We start from the raw sequence: 26,295 nt of genomic DNA, 5'->3' as shown, positions 1-26,295 counted from the left end.
TAATTATCTGAATTATTCAATTTATAATATATATTCTGTTAATAACTCTTTAAATATAACTATTAATTATTTAATCATTATATATTCAATTATTGTTATTTGAAGTCCTTTCTCTGCAAATATTTTGCAATTAATTGTGATTAAATTAATTAATTGGCATATTATGTAATTCATTCGATTTAAAATTGTATTTATTTTATTGATTGATAGCCCAAATAATAATATAATATATTTAAGATTTAAGATTTTGTCATGGTTCTGGTGGGTATGTCATTTTTTTCTGTGTCTGCGTGTTCGCCTATTACTCTTGTGCTGCCCTTTAACTCGTGAATGGGTGATCAGCGTTGCTACGACGACGCTGCTTCATGCCGCTCACAAGTTAATTCATGTCAGCTGTTCCTCGTTGGTGTTGCCCTATATTTTCCTCATATGTTTTTCATGGTAGTCAGTTGTGCTATCTTCCTGCCAACCTGTTGGTCTCTCTGTTATGCCCTGGTCTGTTTGTTCTCTGCCCAGTTTTCAATCCCGCCGCAGATACTGGTGAGTGGAATATTCCTGTGGATTACCAGATTGATGAATGGAAGATGGCTTTTAATGCACCCACTGGGCTCTTCGAAACCAATTTGTGTTTGTATACCTAGACAACATTCTGATTTTCTCACATGACATTAATCACCATGTCCAGCACACCAGGCAAGTGCTTCAGAGGCTGCTGGAGAATCGACTGTTCGTCAAGGTGGAAAAGTGCGAGTTCCAGGCACAGTTGATTTCATTCCTGGGGTTCATCCTCTCGCCTGTTGGTATCCGAATGGACCCTGATAAGGTCAAGGCTGTTGAGAGTTGGCCAACCCCAGACTCTTGCAAGGCAGTCCAGCGGTTTCTGGGATTTGCCAAGTTCTATCAACATTACTGGCAGTCAGGCTGGCTTTGGGCGAGTGGTGACACTGGTTGGAGGGCTCGGGGGTTCCATTAGTTGTTTGGACCGACCACAGGAACCTTGAATACATAAGCACCGTGAAGAGACTTAATTCCAGACTGGCTCCCTGGGCATTCTTCTTTGGCAGATTTGACTTCATATTATCGTATCGTCCCAGTTCAAAGAATGGTAAACCTGACACTCTTTCATGCTCTTGAAACCGAGAGCACCTCGGCTTCACAGGACACCATTCTTCCACCCTCTGTGGTGGTTGCAGTGGTGGCTTGGGAAGTCGAAGCGAAAGTCCGCTCTGCTTTATGCGACGTTAATACTCCCGCAGAGTGTCCAGCGAACCTGTTATTTGTCCTGGGGCAGTCCGAACTCACATCCTTCAGGTGGGCCACTCCTCCAATCTCGCCTGTCATCCGGGGGTGATTCGCAATCAGGTATTTATAAAGCAGCAGTTCTGGTGGCCCGCGATGGCACAGGATGTCTGTGAGTTTGTCTCAGCTTGTCCCGTTTGTGCTAGTAACAGGTTTTCCAGTTGGCCCCCTGTGGGGCTCCTTTAAACGCTGCCAGTCCCTTCGAGACCCTGGTCCCATATTGCCTTGGATTTTGTTACTGGCTTACCCCCATCCAATGGCAATACAGTTCTCAAAGGTGGTCCATTTTATTCCCCTCCCCAGTTTAGCGTCAGTGAGGGAGACAGCAGTTACTGTCATAGACCACATGTTTTGCATCCATGGCCTCCTGACAGACGTGGCCTCTGACAGGGGACCCCAGTTTGTCTCTAAGTTTTGGGCAGAGTTCTGCCGACAACTGGGTGCGACTGTTAGACTGTCCTCTGGGTTCCATCCCCAGACCGGGCAGGCTGAGCAAGCCAACCAGGATCTAGAGCGCGTCCTGCACTGCATGGCCTCTCGAGAGCCATCGACTTGGAGTTCCAAGCTCGCCTAGGTCGAAAACGCTCACAACTATTTGCCAGTATCGTCTATGGGTGTCACCCTTCCAGTGTTGTTTAGTCTACCCAAGAACCCGATGCTTTAGTTTCGTATGCGCACTCTTTTCTCCAGCATTACTGTCACACCTGGAGGGTCGCCAGTATAGCCTTATTAAGGACTGGCGATCAGATCAAAACATCGGTTGACCATCACTGCTCTAAATGGACCGTTTCTCATCTCCAAAGTGCTTAGTCCAGTGGCGGTTCGGCTCTATTCGAACTATTCACCCCATCTTCCATGTATCTAAGATCAAACACGTGTTCGCTACCCCCTTCACCCCGATGCCTCTGTTCCCCCACCTCCTCGTCTGATTGAGGGGGCTCCGGCTTACTTGGTCAGATGCCTTTTAGACATGAGGCGTCCTCGATGGCGTTGCCCTATATTTTCCTCTGCTCATCTCATCTTCAGTGCTGGTTTGTTTTTCATGGTAGTCAGTTGTACTATCTTCCTGCCAACCTGTTGGTCTCTGTTATGGCCTGATCTGTTTTCTGCCCAGTTTTCATTCCCGCTGCAGATACCAGTGAGTGGACTATTCCTGTGGATTACCTGATTGACTCTGTACCCTGCTTGTGGACTGACTACCTGTTACCACTCGCCATTGTTCCTGCCTCCTGGGATTTTTGCCTTTTTGGTTGTCTTTGACATTTTTTATGAACTGATTTTCGTTGCCATATCCTTAGAGTGGATTATCCTTGTTTTCTCTCAGCTGATTTTTCCAGCGTGCTTTGAACTTTAACTGTTTGTTTTTTTTCACCGATGTTTGCCAGCTTGTTTTGGACTTTATTTTTTCCACCCTCTAGACTATATTTTTTGCTTTGTGGATTCTTTTGTTTTTTCATTTAATAAATAAACTTTTTCTCTCTGCATCCATGGGTCCTTCTGAATCTGTTCTGACAGATATGTGACAAAAGTATCCGATATGACCTATATAACTCAAACACTATAATCCATATATGTACAGTTGAAGTTTACATATACTTAGGTTCAAGTCATTAAAACTAATTTAACCACTCCACAGATATATAGCAAACTATAGTTTTGGCAAGTCGTTTAGGACATCTACTTTGTGCATTTTTCAAACAATTGTTTACAGACAGATTGTTTCACTTTTAATTGACTATATCGCAATTCCAGTGGGTCAGAATTTTGCATACACAAGTTAACTGTGCCTTTAAGCAACTTCTAGAATTCTAGAAAATGATGACAAGCCTTTAGCCAATTAGCTTCTGATAGGCTAATTGGAGTCAATTCGAGGTGTACCTGTGGATGTATTTTAAGGCCTACCTTCAAACTCAGTGCTTCTTTGCTTGACATCATGGGAAAATCAATAGAAATCAACCAAGAAAAATTGTGGACCTCCACAATTCTGGTTCATCCTTGGGAGCAATTTAAAAAAGCCTGAAGGTTCCACTTTCATCTGTGCAAACAACAGTACGCAAGTATAAACACCATGGGACCATGCAGCCATTATACCACTCAGGAAGGAGACATATTCTGTCTCCTAGAGATGAACATAGTTTGGTGCAAAAAAGTGCAAATCAATCCCAGAACAACAGCAAAGGACCATGTGAAGATGCTGGAGGAAACAGGTAGACGAGTATCTATATCCACAGTAAAATGTCCTATGTCGAAATAACCTGAAAGGCTGCTCAGCAAGGAAGAAGCCACTGCTCCAAAACCGCCATAAAAAGACATATTACAGTTTGAAAGTGCACATGGGGACAAAAATCATACTTTTTGGAGAAATGTCCTCTGGTTTGATGAAACAAAAATTGAACTGTTTGGCCATAATGACCATCATTATGTTTAGAGGAAAAAGGGTGAGGCTTGCAAGCCAAAGAACACCATCCCAACCGTGAAGCATGGGGTGGCAGCATCATGTTGTGGGTGTGCTTTGCTGCAGGAGGGACTGGTGCACTTCACAAAATAGATGGCATCATGAGGAAGGAAAATTATGTGGATAGTTTGAAGCAACATCTCAAGACATCAGCCAGGAAGTTAAAGCTCAATCACAAATGGGTCTTCCAAATGGACAATGACCCCAAGCATACTGTGGCATTGGGGGGGTGGGGGGCGTGGTCGTGTGTCTGTCTGTGAGAGAGGGAAAGCGGTAAGGCTCGTCACCTGGGCTGTAATTACTCTAACACCTGTCTCTCATTATAGTGATGGCGAAGGGAGACCTGAAAAGGCCCGTCAGAGTGGCAGAGGGGAGAGAGAGAGTGGCCCAGAGCAGTGGTGGAGGAAAGACCCACAACAGAGACTGTATTGTAGAGAGCTATTTTGAGTTGGCTACCAGAGCCGTTTTGCTATAAGGTCAAGAACATATTGAATTTGTTTTTTTGCTATTCTAAGGTCCTTTCTCCCAAGCTTCCTGTATGACATTGAGCATGCCATTCCTCAAATGGGGAAAACCCTGTGGAGGCTTTCGGGACCTCTTGTACTGCAAACAGCAGGAGTTCGAGCCACTTATTCCAGTTCTTAGTGTCTTCGTGTACGAACTTATGAATCATGTTTTTTAAGGTCTTATTAAATCGTTCGACCAACCCGTCAGTTTGCAGTTGATAAACGCTGGTGTGAATCGATTTAATGCCTAATAATTCGTACAGATCGCGTAGTGTACGTGACATGAATGTTGTGCCTTCATCAGTGAGGATTTCCTTTGGAATCCCCTCTCGAGAGATCATTCTGAAGTGTGCCTCCGCAACACTACCTGCTGAGATGTTGCACAGGGGCACTGCTTCCGGATATCGCGTTGCATAGTCCACCAGAACTAATACAAAGCGATGGCCATGTGCAGTCCACTCTAATGGCCCGATGATGTCCATGCCAATTCTCTCGAAGGGGACCTCGATCAATGGCAGAGGGCGCAATGGCGCTTTTGGGGTAGCCAGTGGATTCACCAACTGACATTCACGGCACGCTGCACAACATATATACATACAGTATATTTGATTGATTGATTTAGAACTAAATATGACTAGCAGATTTTCTTCACGTTTCGTGAGAATCATCCATTTGACTATGGAAAAGAGCACCTGGGACATTCTGCTCAACTTCATTTTTGATGTTTGAAAGGACATTAGGGTGAGTAAATGACGACAGAATTAAAATTTTTGGATTAACTATCCCTTTAAACCTGCATTTTCTTAATAAAGACATACTGTGAAAATCACAGACATAAAGTTATAAAAATTACTGTTTGTGTTAACGATTTTTTTTTTTTAAATGTTTGCATATGACAAAACACTGTCATTTGTACATATAATTTAATACACAAAATGATATTCATACCCATAAGCCGAAATACCAGGTGTAATTCCTCTTTCACCGTTGACCCAGGAAACATGGGACGTCCCGTCGCCATTTCATAAAAGATACAGCCAACACCCCTAGTCATAAAACAATCATCCATCATTTTACTGCAGGGCTGCTACTCTCTGTTATGGTCATAAAATATATTTTAATTGAATACTGTTATTTTATATGTCAAACTTCTAAACGAACAAAACAGACATCATTTGAAAACATCAGACTGGAACTGTCATAGATGTTTTGGATAATCTCTCTTTAAAAGTATTTTCCTATCACATTCTGACATTTGCTCAACTCAAGGGTGCTCTCGGAAAGTCTGCAAGGTCAAGATATGGGAAAGACAAATGTGGCGGCTGTCAGACATGGATTGATTAGCCCAATGGACTAATCCTGTGGATTTAACAGGATGATATTTTTATTGAGGTGGACGGCTTAACTTTAAAAAAGCATTTATGTCCGAGTCCGTTTCAGCTATCTGAGGTTGCCTGAGGACTGTGTCAGGGTGTGTATGGTGTTAAAAGGTTGTGTCAGTAAGGACAGAATTCAATTTTTAAACTGAATGTTTCTTCTGAAAGATGGCCAACTGTCAATGATCAGAAGGTACATTGATGTATTATTCCATAAAAGTGTATAAATTGGCTTTTTTTCATAATAATATTGTGTTCAGAATTTTCAGACTGATCTCACTATTAATTCAGCAACAGTGGGTAAAATGTTCTTCAGCTGAAATCAGTCTGTGCTTACTAAAATTCGAAGCACTGCCCCCTGTGGCTGATGCTGGAAGTGTTCTTGAACGTTGGTCCACAGAGTGGCGCCAAAAACAAGTTGTATTTGTTGTTGTAAATTATGTATTAAAGGGTCAGTTCACCCAAAAATGTAAATTCTCTCTTCATTTACTCACCCTCATGATATCCCGTATATGACTTTCTTTCTTCACTAGAACACATTTGAAGAAAAACAGTAAATTATTTTAGTTCAGTAGGTCCTTAAAATACAAAATTTCAAATTTCAGATCCAAATTTTGAAGCTCCAAAAATCACAGGTAGTCAGCATAAATGTCATCCAAACGACTCCAGTGGTTAAATTAATATCTTCTAAAACAATACGATTGCCTTTGGTGCGACAAAGATCAACATTTAAGTACTTTTTAACTCTAAATCATCACTTCTGGTCAGCAGCAGTATGCGCATGTGACGTAATCACGTTGGCACGTGAGACGCGAGAACTGACGCATATGCGACACACCCGGAAAAGCAGTGCTGTTTACAAATGAGTAGGAGGAATGCTGTACAGAAGCTTAGTTGGTTTTGGTTTAGATCGTATTTGAATCTGTTTTTTTACTCACAATGGTGCATTTGTGTGCTTATCCTGGATGTCTCAACCGAGAGGAGAATGTGAGATTACGTCCGTAACATGGCAACGCGAATACCAGAGACCATGTGAACTCCACCCTTTCTTGAATCTTACCGGAAGCTATGGTTTATAGTTAAAAAGTACTTAAATATTGATCTGTTTTCGCACCAAAAGCGATTGTATCACTTTAGAAGACCGGTTAATTTAACCGCTGGAGTCATCTGGAGTCATATGCTGACTGTCTGTTCTTTTTGGAGCTTCAAAAGTCGGATCACCATCCACTTGCATTTTAAGGACCTACTAAGATATTTTTCTAATAAAGTCATACACACCTGGGATATCATAAGGGTGAGTAAATGATGAGATAATTTTAATTTTTGGGTGAACTATCCCTTTAACTTTTCCCCCTAACCCAAACCTCAACCCTTAACCTAACTGTTAGTGGAGTAAAATTACGTTTTAGAGCAAAACTGCAACCTCCGATTTATGCAACCTCAATGCGAACACGATTACTTCCTGGTTCCCACGGGACCAGAACCTTGTGAGATTGCTTGTGCAACAGGCTATTAGTAGCGCCACAGGAAAAGGTGAGCAAATTTGAATTGATGCAAAAATTTGATTTCAGTTTACTGGAACATTCGATAGCACCATATCCCTTTCCAATGTGGTCATGTTGGTATTTTTTTTTTGTAGCAGCAGGTGTTGCAGAATATCTTACCACATGTCAATTGGTGTGGAGTACTCTGTAGAACCCAGTAGAACATCAGGAGGTCGATACCACAAGGTCACAACCTCATTTGAATAGGTTTTTGTTGGGACTGATTTTGCTCTGGCTAAACCTTAACAAGCAAGGTAAGACACATGCTTAACTCAATGAACAAATGTTTCTGGGTAACCCAGAATCTGAGCCAAGAAACGAATTAAAATATAGTGGCATGGGAGACCACTACTGCGTAATGTTCTTGAAAAAATAAGCCAAATATTCTTTGTAGAACACACCAAAGCAAATTCATATGTGAATATTTAGATCTTTTGAGGGAGACGCACCAAAGTCTGCCAGCTTGAGTTCTCCCTTGTCATTAATGAGCAAATTCTGAGGCTTCAAGTCCCGGTGGAGAATCTTCCTCATATGACAATATGATAAACCACGAAGAAGCTGGAACATAAATATCTACAAAGAGGGAGAGATGGTGACTAATTTAAAGGGATAGTACAGCCACAAATGAAAATTCTGTCAACATCTACTCACCCTCATGTTGTTACAATCCTGTATGAATTTATTCATCAAACACTAAATAAGATATTTTGGATAATCTCCTAACAGCTTAAAAAAGGATAAAAAAGCACCATAAAAGTAGTTCATATGATTTGTGCACAGTTTTCTAAGTCTTCTGAAGCCATATGATAGCTTTATGTTAGAAAACTGAATTTAAGTTGTTATTCACTGAAATTCTTGCCCTTTGTCAAAGCTCATTTAATTCGCCCATGCACATTTTCAAACTTGATGAACTAAGATGTGTCGCTTCAGGTTTGCTGTCAGTGAAACCAAACGCAATTAGTTCTCGAATGTCTCATAACAAAATTTGCGCAAACTCGAGTGAGACTTTGTGAGATATGGCAGAGGGGAATATTTTGAGTGAATAATGACTTAAATTTAAGTATGTTCCTCACACAAAGCTATTGTTTGGGTTCAGAAGAGTTGGAATAGAGCGCATGACATCTAGATGGCTACATTTTTGATACTTAATGTTGCCTTTTATGTTTGTTTTTCCAAACTGTAAACCTAATGTTATCATCACTGGAAACATCAAGCTGTTTTAATTAAACATTAATTGAAATGTCAAGTTTTGGGCTCATAACTCAAATATCTATGTTCCTTGAACTTATTTTTCTAAAAAACCCATAGACTTAAGTTTTTAAGTGTTAATAACTCAAACTATTGAGTACAAAATTGAGGCTATGGGTAATACCCACAATGCCTTGTGCTTGAATTATTGAATTATGTTTACTATGTCAAAGGGAACATATGGGGGCATTTAAATAGTCGTAATTAAGAATTCATTGATGTTTTAGCTCTTTTATAGAATCAGTTGTGTTGTTTTGTTGCAAATAGTTGTTTTGTGTGATGTCAACATTAAGGTGATCTGTATCCCCTTTGGTCAAGTTGGACCCTGTTAACACAGTTAACTTAAGTTCTGCTTGTGCATGTGCAATTGAAGTACAGGCATATATGCATTTCTGTGGAGAAATAAGTTTATTTAATGATTGACCTAGAATCAGTTATATTCTTCATTTTTCAAGCTGTGTTATTATATGACATACATTTGAGTCCATTCAATTAAAATTATTAAGTTGAAACAACAATATTTCAATAGCAAATCTCAGTTAAATCTACTTGCATCTAGTTACCTTAATTTAAATAGTTAAGTTCATTCTATATGAAGTGAACTTAAGCGAACTTAATTAGTAAGGGTGTGTAAATGATGACAGAATTCTTATTTGGTGGAATATTCATTTAATTAGTAAGCTGGTGATGTTTTTCAGTGACAGTATTGAAGAGCTATTACCTTCACATTGTGCATGCTCATTAGGTTTCCACAGTTGTCGAGGTACTGCTTCAAGTCACTGTCCTACAAAGACATGAAGTTATATAGTCACAACACCATTTAAAACCAAACTGGTCCAGTCACTTTTTAAGGTCGCTGCATACTTGAAGTGTTTGGATGTTAAGTTTCAAAGAGAGGCAAATATTTTAAATACCACCCCATATAATATTACAGTGCATCATGGCATGGACAGTTGCATTCTGACTATAGCAGACAACAGACTAGCGTAGGAGCTCACCTAAAGCCTGCTTCTTTTCAAAGAATTTCAAAAGAAAAGACGCTGTCAAATAGCAGTGCAAGGTGGCTTACCAGATACTCAAAGACCAGGGTAAGGCATCGGTCTGTATGGATGATGTCATGTAGTGTTACGATGTTGGCATGTTTCAGGTTCTTAAGCAGGGACACTGTTGAAAAACAAGAATTCAACAATAAACTCTCCCCCCAGCAGAGTTGTGCGCCATTCAGAATTTAATAAAGAATGCCCAGTTCCTGAATTTGAATTATGTTTGAATTGAGGTAGCAAACGGAATACAAAATTGTAATTGTAATTTAAGGAAGGAAAATTAAAATTGGATTAGATTAAAAGAAAATCAGGGTGGTTCTTCAACGTCGGGCACTTTGATGTCCCAGGGATTGATTTTTATTCATACAAACTGATTTTATTTTTCAAATGCCTTTAAGAATAGATTGTCCTGTTTTAGCCTTGTCCCAGACCAAGACTTATAAAATATTAAAATATGAAAATCCATAATAAAAATACAAATAATTACATGTTTAAAACTATGGTAATCTAAACAAAGAGTGAAATAAACAACAACAACAACAACAACAACAAAAAAGTGAAAATTATGTTTTCTTATTATTTTTTTCTTTCTTTCTTTCTTTTTTTTTCAAAAATTACATCTGTCCCACACCAAACAATTTTGCCCCTAAAATTTAGTCTACTTGTTAACCAAGTTGTCAAAAGTGTCAATGAAAAGCATGCTTATGATGAAAGATGAGACAAGTGATGTTTAAAGAAAGCAAAGTAAATTTAAGGTAAATATCACTTGTGAGCAGAATATAATTTTATTAGTTGTAATTTCTAATCAAGCTATATCTGTCTGTCTGTCTGTCTCTATCTATCTGTCTGCCTGTCTCTATCTGTCTATCTGTCTGTCTCCATCCATCCATCTCAAGAGCCTATATGCATGTTCACTGTAGTGTGAACTCAATAAAATCTGTTCAAAAGCCACCAGGGGGCAGCGTTGCTTCATGCCGAGTGTCTTGCATTAGCAATCCTGCTCACGTACGCCATCTCATTTAGATGGAGTGATTCAGGCTGGGTGAAGATGATGCCTGTGGCTCGCTAGTTTAGAATGTACTACTCTTCGTGACAATCTGGGTTTTGAACAACTGGGACCTCGAAATCATAAGTAATTCAGGTGTTAGTTGTGTCTGAGAGAGAGAGAGGATGCTACCTTCCCGTATGGCAGTGCACGGGGCCCCCTCCTCATGCTCGAGACGAATTTCTTTCAGGGCCACCAGGTTTTCTGTGAGTTTGCTGCGACCCTTGAATACCGTTGCATATGTGCCCTGTATGACAGACAAAGGGAGAAAAGAATGTCACTTTTTTGGGAAATGGTAAGGATTGCGGTGTGGAATAACAGATCACTTTGAAATTTTAGTCAGTCTGTGGACAAAAGTCTTTTGGTCTAGTTTTTCTTTGTCTATAACCATAATGTCAGTTAGGAAAAGCTATAAAATCAAAACGGTTCCATACAGACCCTTATAAGAAAGTACTGTGGTGGTACCATGGTACAGAGATAGTATCAGATAGTATTTCATGGTAGTCCAAGTTACAGTGGCCTGAAATTAGATATTACCATATTTGTCAAAAAAACAAAGTAGTACCATGGCCAGGGTTCCCAAACCGTTGGACCAATGAATTTCCAAGACTTTTCTAGGATTTTTAAAAATTATTTTATTGAGATGGCACTCAGAAAGAGTGATTTTTACCCAGTGAAATATCTTAGAGCTGACAATATATATACACTTGAAGTCAGAAGTTTACAAACACTTAGGCTGAAATCATTAAAACTAATTTTTTAACCACTTCACAGATTTCATATTAGCAAACTATAGTTTTGGCAAGTCGTTTAGGACATCTGCTTTGTGCATGACACGAGTAATTTTCCAACAATTGTTTACAGACAGATTGTTTCACTTTTAATTGACTATATTACAATTCCAGTTGGTCAGAGGTTTACATACACTAAGTTAACTGTGCCTTTAAGCAGCTTGGAAAATTCCAGAAAATGATGTCAAGCCTTTAGCCAATTTGCTTCTGATAGGCTAATTGGAGTAAATTGGAGGTGTACCTGTGGATGTTTTTTAAGGCCTACCTTCAAACTCAGTGCCTCTTTGCTTGACATCATAGGAAAATCAAAAGAAATCAGCCAAGACCTCAGAAAAAAATTGTGGACCTCCAAGTCTGGTTCATCCTTGGGAGTAATTTCCAAACGTCTGAAGGTACCACGTTCATCTGTACAAACAACAGTATGCAAGTATAAACACCATGGGACCATGCAGCCATCATACCACTCAGGAAGGAGACGCATTCTGTCTCCTGGAGATGAATGTAGTTTGGTGCAAAAAGTGCAAATCAGTCCCAGAACAACAGCAAAGGACCTTATGAAGATGCTGGAGGAAACAGGTAGACAAGTATCTATATCCACAGTAAAACGAGTCCTATATCGACATAACCTGAAAGGCTGCTCAGCAAGGAAGAAGCCACTGCTCCAAAACTGCCATAAAAAAAGACAGACTACAGTTTGCAAGTGCATATGGGGACAAAGATCTTACTTTTTGGAGAAATGTCCTCTGGTCAGATGAAACAAAAATTGAACTGTTTGGCCATAATGACCATCGTTATGTTTGGAGGAAAAAGGGTGAGACTTGCAAGCCGAAGAACACCATCCCAACCATGAAGCATGGGGGTGGCAGCATCATGTTGTGGGGATGCTTTGCTGCAGGAGGGACTGGTGCACTTCACAAAATAGATGGCATCATGAGGAAGGAAAATTATGTGGATACATTGAAGCAACATCTCAAGACATCAGCCAGGAAGTTAAAGTTTGGTCACAAATGGGTCTTCCAAATGGACAATGACCACAAGCATACCTCCAAAGTTGTGGCAAAATGGCTTAAGGACAACAAAGTCAAGGTATTGGAGTGGCTATCAAAAAGCCCTGACCTCAATCTGATCTCAATCAATTTGAGGGCAGAACTGAAAAAGCGTGTGCAAGCCAGGAGGCCTACAAACCTGACTCATTTACACCAGTTCTGTCTTGAGGAATGGGCCAAAATTCCAGCAAATTATTGTGAGAAGCTGGTGGAAGGCTACCCAAAAAGTTTGACCCAAGTTAAACAGTTTAAAGGCAATACTACCAAATACTAACAAAGTGTATGTAAACTTCTGACCCACTGCGAATGTGATGAAAGAAATAAAAGCTGAAATATATCATGCTCTCTATTATTATTATGACATTTCACATTCTTAAAATAAAGTAGAGATCCTAACTGACCTAAGACAGGGAATGTTTTCTATGATTAAATGTCAGGAATTGTGAAAATGAGTTTAAATGTATTTGGCTAAGGTGTATGTAAACTTCTGACTTCAACTGTACATATTTTTCAATTAAAAATATTCTGGGACTTGTCTGTGATTTTTGAAAAATTTTATTAATTCCCTGATACTTCCATGTTTTCCATGACTGGGACAATCTATTGGGGTCTATTGTCAATACATTTTCCATTTATTGTTTACATTCTTTCATTTTTATACCCTGCAAACTTAATCATTTCATATTCTGTGATGTTTTGAACGTTGTTGTTGCAAATTCTGCTGATTTAAACACGTTACCAAGGTATAATTATTTAGTTGGCTAACATAGGAGAGCTTTTGTCAAAATTGCGGAATGACTGTGATATTCTTGGAGGCATTAGTACGAATGGAATGAAAACAATAAAACATTAACATTTTATGCCATCATTTCTAGCAAAAATATGTCATGATTTTAGATTTTAGCTGTATAATGTCCAGTTATTGCAAATTAAAAACCTAGTAAATTGGTTCAAAAATATTGTTTGTAAAGACAACATAATGTCTGATGAAATATACCTTTCTTGCACTTATAAAAACTCATTGCTTAAAAAAAAAAGAAAAAAAGTTATTTTCTGTTGTGGAGCCATTGGAAATATTAGCAGTGCGAGTAAAGATCTCAACTACTGGTCCGACTGGACCAGCATAAAAAGTCCTTACTGTTGAGCACTTGTCTTTCATTGGATCACAAACAGCAAGGCCTATATGTCAAAAGCAAACACCTTTAATTGTTATAAAACTTTTTATAACTGCTGATTCATAAATCATCATTTTAAAAATCATTTTACTGTTGTGCGGTATCTTATTAGAGCGAATTCACTATGGTGGGCGTCCATTATTTTTTTTTTCTAATACTTAAGGTTTTGCTCACATACACATTAAATATGGTATTCCTCATGCTTGCATGTAGTACATGATTTCATTATTATTGCTTTGCTGCACTTTATGGAACATTGACGGGTTTGTTGTAGTACAGCTTTGAGCATATTAAAGATTGATGTCTCTTCATACCAAAGAAAAGACATTAAATCACTGTCTGCATTGAACAAGACTCATGTACATTAATAGTTTGAGTCTGCAGGGAATCACGTATTGTAATGAATAGATTTGATTCTTGATTTCGAAGGCTGCTGTTTTGTGTTTTTAATTTTCGCCCAGGCCTGTAGTCAATTTATTTAGCTTTATCTGGATTCAGAGAAGAGAAAACATCTTACCTCTCCTAGTTTGCCCAACTTCACATAAGTCTCCAGTTTCCCAAAGCCAATGTCTGACTAGAAGGGAAAATCATACTGTGTGATACTGTTTAATTTATTAACACATTATATATATTTATTTTTATGTGTGCATATTCATCGCTGATTTTGTCTAACATCTCCTTTTTGTTCCACATAAGAAAGAAAGCTATATGAGTTTGGAAAAAATTATTAGTGGTCAGTGAATGGTGAGTTTTCATTTTTGAGTGAACTATCCCTTTAACACCCGATCACTAACCAGTGAAGCTCTTCTGGACATTCGGCTGAGAGGTTTGCAAGGTGGAGGACTCTCCATCTGTAACTTATTCAGAAACTCTGGAGGGAGACGAATATCCATGGGCAGAGACATCCTCTTAGATACATCCTACACACACACACAGAAGCACAAAACATCAAAGAGCTGTCAGCTATTAACGTACATCTAGCACACACATAAAAACACAGAATGTGAAGGTGAATATGACAGCTTTCTCGACTGCGGAACACAACTATATGCCTGTAGGCAGAGCTCACTATTCTTATAATGACAAACTTGGCATGACAATGGGAAAAGCTGTCACTTTTCTCAGGTGTGGATATTTGCACGCAATAAAGGATTCTTGCTTCAACAAGTTAAAGCAGTATAGCACTATATAGTGTGTCCTACGATGAACTGTAATTTATCCAACAATCTTTTAAAGAGATAGTTCAACCGAAAATAGAAATTCTGTCATTATTTACTCACCCCCATGTTGTTCCAAACTTGTATGCTAATGTAGAGGTTTTTGAAGAATAGTTACGCAGCTTAGACATAAAACAACCGTTCATTCTTGCCTGTCAAGTTCCAAAAATGACCATCAAAGATATGGTCCAGAAAACTTGTGTGCTACATTCCGAGTCTTCTGAAGACACAGCTTTGTGGGCAGAACAGACTGAAATTTAGATAAATATTTACTGAAAATGTTCACGTCTGCCGAAGCTCGCATCAAGCCTAATATACGCGTCTGTGACCAGATTCAAAATTGGCTCTTAAATGTCAGTCTGTTCTCACACAAAGCAGTTGTATTTCTTTAGAAGACTGGGAATACAGCGCACCTTTTATGCTCCTTGGACAAAAAATAACAGCATACAGGTTGAGAACAACATGAAGGTGAGTACATGATGACAGAATTTTCATTTTTGGTGAAATATCCTTTTAATTGGCTTTCATATATTCTGCAAGAGTTAGTTCAGAACCCTGTATGGTACATTGTTTTAATAATGGAATATGTTTTCCTATTTGATTTTCTGGCATAAAATTGGCTTTGCTTTAATAAGAAAAATAAAAACAAAAATAAAAACGTAAAAAAAGAAAAATATTTGAACATTTTCTGAGGAAATGTTGCCATATGGCAACTCTGTGCCATAGTGGGAAATTGTCTAAAAGCTAGTTTCTCTTTGATTAATAGATTTTAATTATTGACAAATTTATAATATTGGAACTGCTACAAACTAAAATAGAGTAAATTCATCATGCGTTCAATATTGTTGATAAGCCATGTAATTTTCTTCTCCATAAAACATTATTGTTTTAATTTCTGTCTGAAAAGAAGAAATACAAATCATGATTGAGTTATTTAAGCATAAATGTAACTATATAATGGTGAACATTTCCAAATAAATGAAAAATAAAATGCAATAATATAATAGATGCCACTATATACATTCCCAATGGAAAAATGCATTAGTGGAATTCCATTGTTGTAAACAAAGCACTTTTTTTCCATTGAGGAACAACATTGCCATATTTTCTAAATGTTCTGTAAAGCTATGAAAGATAAAGTTAATCAGTTAACAACAACATAAAAAAAAAAAAAATCTTGATGTAGAAGAAACATTCCAAAATTGTAGTGTTTAATAGAGCAATTTGTGAGGCACTTAAGCAGGTGTCTCTCTTATAAGGGTTAACTCCCGAAAAACAGTCTTGAAGACAAAATAGTCTGTCATGTGGCTTAAAAACAGCAAATTATTGGTCACTGTAAAGGGATAGTTCACCCATAAATAAAAATTCTCTCATCATTTACTCACCCTCCATCCCAGATGTGTATGACTTTCTTTCTTCAGCAGAACACAAATTATGATTTTTAGAAGACTTTTTCAGCTCTGTAGGTCCATACAATGCAAGTGAATGGGTGCCAAAATTTGAACCTCCAAAAAGCACATAAAGGCAGCATAAAAGTAATCCATACAACTCCAGTGTTTTAATCCATATTTTCAGAAGTGGTATGATAGGTGTGGGTGAGAAACAGATCAATATTTAAGTCCATTTTTGCCTGAAATTCTTCTCCTTGCCCAGCAGGGGGTGGTATGCATGAAGAATGTGAATCACCAAAAACACAAGAAGAATGTAAAAGTGATCTGTATCTCATCCACACCTATTATATTGCTTCTGAAGATATAGATTTAACCACTGGAGTCTTATGGATTACTTTTATGCTTATGTGATTTTTTTTTTAAGCTTCAAAATGTTGGCACCCATTCACTTGCATTGTACGGACCAAAAGAGCTGAGAAATTCTTCTAAAAATCTTAATTTGAGTTCAGCAGAAGAAAGAAAGTCATACACATCTGGGATGGTATAAGGGTGAGTAAATGATGAATTTTCATTTTTGGGCAAACTATTCCTTTAAAGGTGCACTCAGTAATTATTTCCTTATTTAAGGTTTTACTTCTATAGAAATGAATTGTAGTTTTGAAACATATGTACAAAACCAAGAGCACTCACATAAGATGAAGTCTCCAGTCATATAATAACCTTATATAAGTTGTTTTAAAGATGTTATTGGACACTTTCACTCTTGGATTACATGAATCCTGGCTGACAGTGAATAGTGACTTTCTACAATGAAAACTATTGATTTCCAATGAAAATGCATCCACACCACTAGGTGTCACTGTAAGTCAAAGATGACACAAACAAAAAAGTTATTGAGTGCATCTTAAAAGACTGTCCTTTCATTTTCAACAATAAATTGTTTTAGCTTTTTCTGAAGGTGAGAAAGTGAAAGAAAATACACTGTTGCCATATGGCTGCACAATACCATACAGAGATAACTCGATTTATTTGAACATAGTTGGCGAGACCCAAAAATAGCACAGAAATTAGAGGAATCTTATGTGCCCTGAAAAATAAGAGCGTTCCCTGCGAGTTCTCTCGTTTTGCCTTGTGGCTGAGTTTGTACGGTTGTGCAATGAAACTGGCTAGCAATTCTGAATAAAATGAGCAAATAAAAAGTCCTGGCCACTCTCCCATCAAGCCAGTGGGAATAAAATAAGGGTCCACGGTGCAGATAAAAGGTTTGTGAGAGCAGAAAGAATTTAAAAATGGGAGAGGGCATTCATTCCAATTTTCCCCCTCAAGATTCATGCCCACTGAATATGAAAGCTGACAGGCAAGGCAGAGAACATTGCGAATGTGGAGTCTCTCTTTTGTGGTGCTGGACTAACTTACAGGTAATATTTCCACTCCATTTAACGATGGACTTTATCTTTCAGTGGCAACTTCAACTGAGGCAAAAGGGACGGGGGGCTTTTCTCTTGCACACCCTGTATAGAATCGCATGGATGATTATGATGTACGAACGGCAAAAAGAGAAAGATGATCAAGGCAACGACTTTGTGGAGGGTTCTGATTAATCGGTTGTTTTCATATGGAAATCCAGTTGGTATGGTTTATTTTAAACATGATTTTCTAGGAGGTAAAATGCACCCAGCCTAATCTCATAAAAATGACGTGACTGTGACAACATTTCCTAAAAGTGATATTAGGTGGCTTGTTACATGTATTAGTCACGCTGTTCTGAGCTGAAATGTCTACTGAGTGGAGCTGAAAGCGATTTACATTTTGAATCTAAGAGACCAGGTTAAATGCACCATTTGTGAGGAATGACATATTTATGACACAATAACAAATCATAAGGTGCCAATATAAATTTCTTTCTTTCTTTCTTTCTTTCCTTTTTTTTTTTTGGCGTAGAAAGTGATTATATACCCTACAAAAATGAACCATAGTAACAATACTGTACTTTCATCCAAAATACTAGTTACTACAGTTATAACTATACCACTGTCATCAACAGATGAAGAGAAAAGAAATAATAGATTCTGAAAACTTCATAGGGGTTGTTCACACAACATGTTTTTGTTTCTGTCAACGCAGTTTTTTGTGTGTGTTTTTCTATGTAAGCTTGCGCTAGAGTAGACGGAGTTCTTTAACTGTTGCGCCGCATTTAGCTTTTTCTTGCTCATGAGTAAAGCATTTTTAAGATGCCGTGTCAAGTAAAAAAAAAAAACTTCAAGTTGAAATAATGCATCTCAGGACACCCGCATGCTGTTCTATTCCACCTAAACATGAATCTATGATGTTAGTTTCTTAATATCACAGTTTTTGAAAGCATGTGGTAATGGAGAGCATTTTCTTGATTTTCATTCGAGGAAAACACTGTTCCAGTGTGGATGAGAGGTGTGAACATTGCAAAATGAATGCGTTTTCAAACGAAAAGGTATTAATGTGGACGTGGCCTTAGACTGTTTGTAATAGGTCTCATATTAATTTAATATGATTTTACAGTAGTGATACCTATGGTATTTTGATGTAGCTCAACTGGTAGAGTATAGCGCTCTTGTTCATGTGTTTGATTCACAGAGAATGCACGAATGGATAAACGTAGCCTACACTTTGAAAGCACGTGTAAATCCAAGCATCTGCCTAAAGAATACAGTAAATGTAAATGTAACTACTGAATGCTTACAATGGTACATTTATGTAGGGAGCGTTTTACATACAGTATGTCTGTTTATAACAGTCACACTCAAACTTAGCATCGCTTTAGTCTTTGGTTTTAATTTACCTGCTATCACCTTCAAGCATAAAGAAATTTGGTTTATACAAAGCAAAACATTTGATAACAGGGCATTAACGCCTCTGGCGAGGACTTTATCAAGGTCTCAGATAAAAATTCTAAGCAAAGCTTTGGTAGGGCTTGTGTTGTTCTGTAAGAATCATTTCAAATGTTCTAGAAAGAGCTCTCTGTGATGGTTGGAAGAAATGAAGAAACAAACACGAATAGGCCTATATATAATTGTGTAAGGAGGAGTATGTTCTGGTGATGTACATTGAGCAATTGAGAGTTTTAGAATCAATTTTATATTTGCCTTGGATAAAAGTGTCTGCTAAATGAATCAAGGAAAGATTTTAATAACCTCAGGTTTCAGAATTAAACGCAAGGACACAACACCCTGGATCATGTAATCATGAGTAGCAAAATTACTTCCTTAAATTGACTAGATTTCATTTTGTTATGGTAAGAGCTCTTGGTGGGACATTGCCTTGATGATTAAATCTTACTCACCTCCATGGAGAACCGGCGATGTTGGACTTTGTTACAGTATTGCAGTTGGGTAGGAGACTGGGCCTGACTGTCTGGTGCCACTGGACTGGGTTGTAGGCTGTGTAGACCAAGACTATTTGGCACCACATCTGTAGGGGAAAAGCACAACCCTTCCAGTTACTTGATTTACACCTGGTTCTGTTAACACAGTAGTTCTCAGTTCTAGGATCAAGTTAACATAGCACTGATTCTTGAGATGTCTCACAACTGTATGTGCCATCAGTTTTGAAAATAGCAACATTTCCATATTTAAATTAAATAAATTTGACATGATTTGTGGATCTGACAATATTGGTCCATATTGAGTGAAGGAGCTTGATCATCCCACCATGTTTGGGATCTCTATGATTTACAGTCTCTGACCCCAGACACTTTAAGGCATAAAAAGAATAATAAGAAAACCTTTGGTGTTTCTACCTTTAATGGTGCATTCCAGATGTTAATTTCAGAAACCCCAAAACTAGATATCGGTATTGCACTAACTGAAGAGCCACATTTGTAGCTTATTCTTAATAAATTAAATGGAACAATTTACAGATGGAGCCACATTGAGAGCCCCATATCTCTGGGATTTAACCATATAAGGCCTTAAAAATCAAGATACAAAAAGAAAAGTTTGTTCTGAACTCAAATCTAAGATATTTTTAAGACTTCTGTTGTTCTAGGCACTCCAACTTTGGAAAAATAACACAAAAAAGCACTGTTGTAATGTGTGGTTATTTGGGTTACTGTTACCTTCCTGTCAGCTTGGACCAGTCTGGCCATTCTCCTCTGACCTGTGTCATTAACAAGCCGTTTTCACCCACAGAACTGCCACTCGCTGGATTTTTTTTTTTTTTCGCACCATTCTCTTTACACTCTAGAGACTGTTGTGCATGAAAATCCCAGGAGGTCAGCAGTTACAGAAATACTCAAACCAGCCCGTCTGGCACCAAAAATCATGCCATGGTCTAAATCACTGAGATCAAATTTTTTTCCCCCATTCTGATGGTTGATGTGAACATTAACTGAAGCTCCTGACCCGTATCTGCTTGATTATATACATTACACTGCTGCCACACGATTGGCTGATTAGATAATCGCATGAATATATAGATGTACAGGTATACCTAATAAAGTGGCTGGTGAGTGTATATTGAAAATATATATACAGTTCTATATTCTGTTTTGTCCCAGTGCTCAAGTATCTATGAAAAACAAAACTTTTAGAACATGTTTAGTAGTCCTGTTGTGCCTTGTTTGGTTGTTTCTTCCAATACTTGAAACTTCACTGGTAACTATGGCCGTCATTAGTTCTTAAGAGTTGTTTTAAAGAGTCTCAACAATCTCTTGTAGCTCTCTCAAGTGTGAATGAGCCATGGACGTCCCACCTCTTCTCTGATTAGCCTGCTAACTCAATAACCATGAGGTCAGCACTGACATATGCTTATGAAGGGAGCCATCATTAATCAAGCCAACCACAGTTACCAGACTGATAGCAATTATCGCGCTGAGTTTCATGCATTTATGATGTGACCATCTAAATGCATGTCAATCCGACCACCCCAATTAATAATGCCTGTGTCAACAGACTGTCAGCACAAATCCAATTACGCCCCTATACAACACATCGGATAGGGACCCACCGACGCTACGCCTGACCCCCTTTGCGATCGAACGGCAGATGCCCACAGCAGCCTGGCATTATCACTGCCAAACCGTGTCTACAGAGGTGAGAACGAAAATCAAAATGGCTTTCTGCTCCATCAGTTCAATTTGGACGAGGTGGCTTGAAGGCCCTCTGGAGGCGTCGGGGTGGGAGCCCCTGGTCCATTTCACAGCGCCGTAGCGGCATAATTGAGATCCACCTCATTACTGGGCAGAGCCCGTCGCTGAATAAGAATTGCCTGCCAGGCTCATCCGTTCTCATTTATGCTGGCCTCATCCTCTCCAGACCGCCAAAGTGAAATCTTTATCTCAGTCATTTAGGGAGTGAGTGCTGTAAAATGCCACATCTGGTAGAAACAGCCGTTGATGCAGCCGCATAACCCACGGCTGTCTTTATCCTGTCTGAGATGATCACGACAGCTGTTTTGTGCATCTCTGTTATGACCTTGATGGCTCAACAATCAAGCCAGAGACCGTCATATTATGAGGAAATCAGGTTTGGACCCTGTAGCCACCTGGATAATGCGGCATTTATACTGACAGCGATTTCATCGCCACCCATAGGAAAGAAAAAATACAAATCACTTCTCTTTAATATCTCAATTGTTTCTCATAGACAGCAATGAAATAAAATGGAGATCAAATGGAGGATTTTTTTGTTTCCCTTTAACACCATTTGAATTCTTTCTGGTACGTCCAGGTTAATATCGAGCCTCAACGCGTCAGGTGGTGTATCTAATCTTACTTGGCATTTGCTGTTGTCCTGAGTTTGTGCAAGGATCTAAATCCCTCCTTCCTGTCAGGCTGAGGGTATCAGAGGGAGCGGAGCCGAGCATGTGGGTCAGAAATTGGATCTGAACTGCTTGAGTGACTATGGCCCTCGTCAAACATCAAAGTTCATCTCATCTGATCCAGTCTGGCACGCTAACTGACCTCTAACATCACAGTCTCACTGTACCTCTCCGTTCGATCTAACAGCAGCATGATGAAAAGTAAAGATGACCACCTGCATCGACTGGAATGGCCACGTGAGCCCGGGCTTCACGACTGTGTGCAGTTGCTGGGTTCTGACTTTCGAACGCTGCAGGATCTAAGCGAAACTTTGAAAATAATCAAAGCCGAAGGGGCCGTTAAAGAATATTCTGGGTTAAATACAAATTAGGCTCAATCGACAGCATTGTAGTATAATGTTGATCACCACATTTTGTTAAAAAAAGCAAAAAGCAAAAATCTGGGTTACAGTGAGGCACGTACAATGGAAGTGAATGTGGGCCAATTTTTTTGTTGTTAAAATACTGACTGTTTTAAAAGTATAGCCACAAGACGTAAACAATATGTGTGTAACATGATTTTAGTGTGACAAAATCACTTACTAACCTTTTCTGTGTAAAGTTATAGTCAATTTTACATCTTCGTTGCCATGATGACGTGATGTCAACAAACCCTGTTATTGTATGATTTAATAAAAAATTTTAATAATAAAAAAAAAAACACTGTAAAAATGACGATTTAAACAATTTTACAACTCAAATAATACATCAGTTTTAACAGAATTAATGTAAGTGCTTTTATAAAATTATAAGCTTCACATCTCCAAAAATGGTCCCCATTCACTTCCATTGTAAGTGCCTCACTCTAACCTCGATTGTTCCTTTTTTTTTTTTTTTTTTTTTTTTTTTTAAAGAAAAGGAGGAAGAAGTCAAAAATTTATTTTTGTGGTAATCAACATTATGCCACAAATGCTGTCAATTGAGCTTAACTTGTATTGAACCCGGAACATTCCTTTAAGACTGAACATGTATGCACAGATGTTTTAGCGTCCATCCAATGCTGTTTTCAGTTGTTGTCCTATGTAAACATGCACTAGATGGACATCTTTGACTGTTACGCTGTGTCTCGCTGTCTTTGCAGCGGTTTGCGCAGGAGCGCGCATTTTTTGCTACATCCATCTAGCGCATGATTTACATATAAAAACAATTTAAAAAGTGTGGATGCACAGCGCATACGGATGCAAAAAACATCCTAAAGGGCTGTTCAGACTGAACATGAAAAACGTTCAGTGCAACAAATAGAAAAGTACGTAGGTGTCTCAAAACACTTTTAAAAACTACCATTTTTTTTTTTTTTACCTGAAATTCCATCAAAAATACATAGCACTCCTGCACTAGACATGGTGCCATGGTAAAAACATCTGTCTAGTGCTGTTTACATAGAAAAACAATTTAAAAAACGGATGTATAACATCCTGTGGAGCTATTCAGACCGAACGAGTTCTTGTGCTAAAAAAACGTCATGGTTACTGGTGTAACCTCCGTTCCCTGATGGAGGGAACGAGACGTTGGTGTCGATGTAGTGACACTAGGGGTCACTCTTGGGAGCCCGAGGCACCTCTGGTCTTTGATAAAAGGCCAATGAAAATTGGCGAGTGGTATTTGCATGCCACTCCCCCGAACATACGGGTATAAAAGGAGCTGGTATGCAACCACTCATTCAGGTTTTACGCTGAGGAGCCGATATAAGGTCCGGCCATTTCAGCGGGTAGTTCAGCGTTGTGGCAGGAGGGACCAACGTCTCGTTCCCTCCATCAGGGAACGGAGGTTACACCAGTAACCATGATGTTCCCTATCTGTCACTCACTCGACGTTGGTGTCGATGTAGTGACACTAGGGGTCCCTATACAAAACGCCACAAGGCTGAACTGTGTTACGTGAACTGGCGGTGTGTGGTGGGCAGACTTGCTGTGTGCCTCATAGCCAGCGCACCAGGTCGACACATAACCTCCCCCAACACAGTTATGAGTGTCAAACGGCCCTTTTTGGGGACAAGTCGACTACCCAGAAATAGAGACAGGCTTAACGCAGTCGTGGCCTCTTTCCCCTTCTCTTTTTCCACTCCCTAAAAAAGAAGGGGGATTATCTGACTGGGCCGCCAGGTCTAGTCGGGGGGTGTCCCTCCCAAGGGGAGGACACCGCGGAGACCACACCTCGCCCCAAGAGAGGGGGGGATATTTAAATGGAAGAATACATCACATGGTCTTTCCAACCATGTGGACAGCCTTCAAGGTAGATCCTGCCCAATGGGGGAGGAGTTACTACAACATGGAGACTGAGGGGCTCTGCCCAAGGAAGACGCAGTTTGCCAGTAGGGAAACGAAATAGCAGAAGATATAGATCGCATGGGGTTAGCCTTACAGGGAACCGCCACATGCGGAGCACCTACCCCAGAACCGGGCTCTTAGTTAGCGCGTGTACTGGGCCGGCAGCGAGTCTCTCCGAACACTCGACTGCCACAGGGCTCGGAGGAAGTCAACCAGGGAACAACTTTTGTGAACACTACTGGGAATTAACAGCGCATGTCTTCAGCTCAAAAGGAGGTGGAAGGCGCTATGTGCAAGCGATACACCCAGCTGGCTATCCCGGGCTTATCCACTTATGTTGAGTGCCACTACCTGGGACGAAACCGGTTCCACCCGGAGGTTGTAGAACCTTGCAAAGGTGTTGGGTGTTGCCCAGCCCGCTGCTCTGCAAATGTCTGTTAGAGAGGCAGCTCTGGCCAGGGCCCAAGAAGCCGCTACACCACGGGTAGAATGGGCTCGTAGCCCTACCGGGGGCGGCATGTTTTGGGCGAGACATGCCATAGTTATGGCGTCAATGAGCCAGTGGGCGATCCTCTGCTTGGAGACAGCGCTTCCTTTCCGCTGTGCACCAAAGCAGACAAAGAGCTGCTCAGAGATTCTAAATAGATGCGTAAAGCGCGCACCGGACACAGCAATGACAGGGCTGGGTCTGTCTCCTCCTGGGGCAGCGCTTGCAGGTTCACCACCTGGTCCCTAAAAGGAGTGGTGGGAACCTTGGGCACATAGCCCGGTCGGGGGTCTCAGGATCACATGAGAATAGCCCGGACCGAACTCCAGGCACGTTTTGCTGACAGAGAACGCTTGCAGGTCACCTACCCTCTTGATGGAAGTGAGCGCAGTCAGGAGGGCAGTCTTCAAGGAGAGTGCCTTAAGCCCGGCTGACTGCAAAACTCAAAGGGGGCTCTCTGTAGACCCTGAAAAACTACAGAGGTCCGATGAGGGAACAAGGCGTGGCCTGGAGGGATTCAGCCTCCTGGCGCCTCTTAGGAACCTGATGATCAGATCATGCTTCCCTAAGGACTTACCGTCGACTGCGTCATGGTGTGCTGCTATGGCAGCAACGTACACCTTCAAGGTGGAAGGGGACAGCCTCCCTTCCAACCTCTCTTGCAGGAAGGAAAGCACTGATCTGACTGCGCACCTCTGGGGGTCTTCCTGATGGGAAGAACACCACTTAGCGAACAGACGCCACTTAAAGGCATACAGGCGCCTCGTAGAGGGAGCCCTAGCCTGAGTGAACGTGTCTACCACCGCAGGTGGGAGACAGCTTAGGTCTTCCGCGTCCCGTCCAGGGGCCAGACATGGAGATTCCAGAGGTCTGGGCGCGGGTGCCGGATGGTGCCCCTTCCCTGAGAAAGAAGGGCCTTCCTCAGGGGAATTTGCCTGGGGGGAGCTGTCACGAGGAGCGTGAGGTCCGAGCACCACGTCTGGGTGGGCCAGTAGGGTGCTTACCAGGACAACCTTCTCCTCGTCCTCCCTGACCTTGCACAGGGTCTGTGCGAGCGGGCTCACTGGGGAAAACGCATATTTGCGAATGCCAGGGGACCAGCTGTGTGCCAGCGCGTATATGCCGAGGAAGGCCTCAGTGAGGGCGTACCAGAGCGGGCAGTGGGAGGATTCTTGGGAGGCGAACAGGTGCACCTGTGCCTGACTGAATCGACTCCAAATCAGCTGGACCACCTGAAGGTGGAGTCTCCACTCTCCCTTGAGGGTAACCTGTTGTTACGGCGCATCCGCCAGAGTGTTGAGGTTGCCCGGGATGTGAGTGGCTTGCAGCGACTTGGTGCTGCTAACTCCGTTGGAGGAGACGGCGGGCGAGTTATGACATACAGCGGGAGCGCAGACCGCCTTGGCGGTTTACATATGCTACCGCTGCCGTGCTGTCTGTCCGAACTAGCACGTGCTTGCCCTGGATCAACGGCTGGAACCTCTGCAGGGCGAGCAGAATTGCCAGTAACTCGAGGCAGTTGATGTGCCAACGCAGCCGCGGACCCGTCTAGAGGCCGGCGGCTGCGTGCCCA

General features: G+C 40.4%; 1 protein-coding gene across 3 annotated transcripts in view; it reads right to left on the bottom strand.

Moving 5' to 3' along the window:
* LOC127427885 (cyclin-dependent kinase 18-like) overlaps positions 1–26,295 on the bottom strand; it is a 113,474-nt gene that overhangs the window by 22,735 nt on the left and 64,444 nt on the right. For 2 of the 3 annotated variants that reach the window (XR_007894991.1, XM_051675787.1), the window contains exons 3-11: positions 19,453–19,580; positions 14,323–14,448; positions 14,046–14,102; positions 10,649–10,763; positions 9,498–9,592; positions 9,150–9,212; positions 7,630–7,753; positions 7,301–7,421; positions 5,209–5,306 (exon numbers count right to left, since the gene is read on the bottom strand). Coding sequence is in view for 2 of the 3 variants with exons in the window: in XM_051675787.1 (XP_051531747.1) it covers positions 5,209–5,306; positions 7,301–7,421; positions 7,630–7,753; positions 9,150–9,212; positions 9,498–9,592; positions 10,649–10,763; positions 14,046–14,102; positions 14,323–14,448; positions 19,453–19,580 (927 nt within the window). In the remaining variant the exon portion in view is untranslated. The remainder of the gene's footprint in view (positions 1–5,208; positions 5,307–7,300; positions 7,422–7,629; positions 7,754–9,149; positions 9,213–9,497; positions 9,593–10,648; positions 10,764–14,045; positions 14,103–14,322; positions 14,449–19,452; positions 19,581–26,295) is intronic. The other variant, XM_051675789.1, reaches the window with a different exon arrangement.

Source organism: Myxocyprinus asiaticus, chromosome 37, assembly GCF_019703515.2.
Source record: "Myxocyprinus asiaticus isolate MX2 ecotype Aquarium Trade chromosome 37, UBuf_Myxa_2, whole genome shotgun sequence".
Taxonomy (NCBI): Eukaryota; Metazoa; Chordata; class Actinopteri; order Cypriniformes; family Catostomidae; genus Myxocyprinus; species Myxocyprinus asiaticus.
This window is presented reverse-complemented; position numbering and strand designations above follow the sequence as displayed.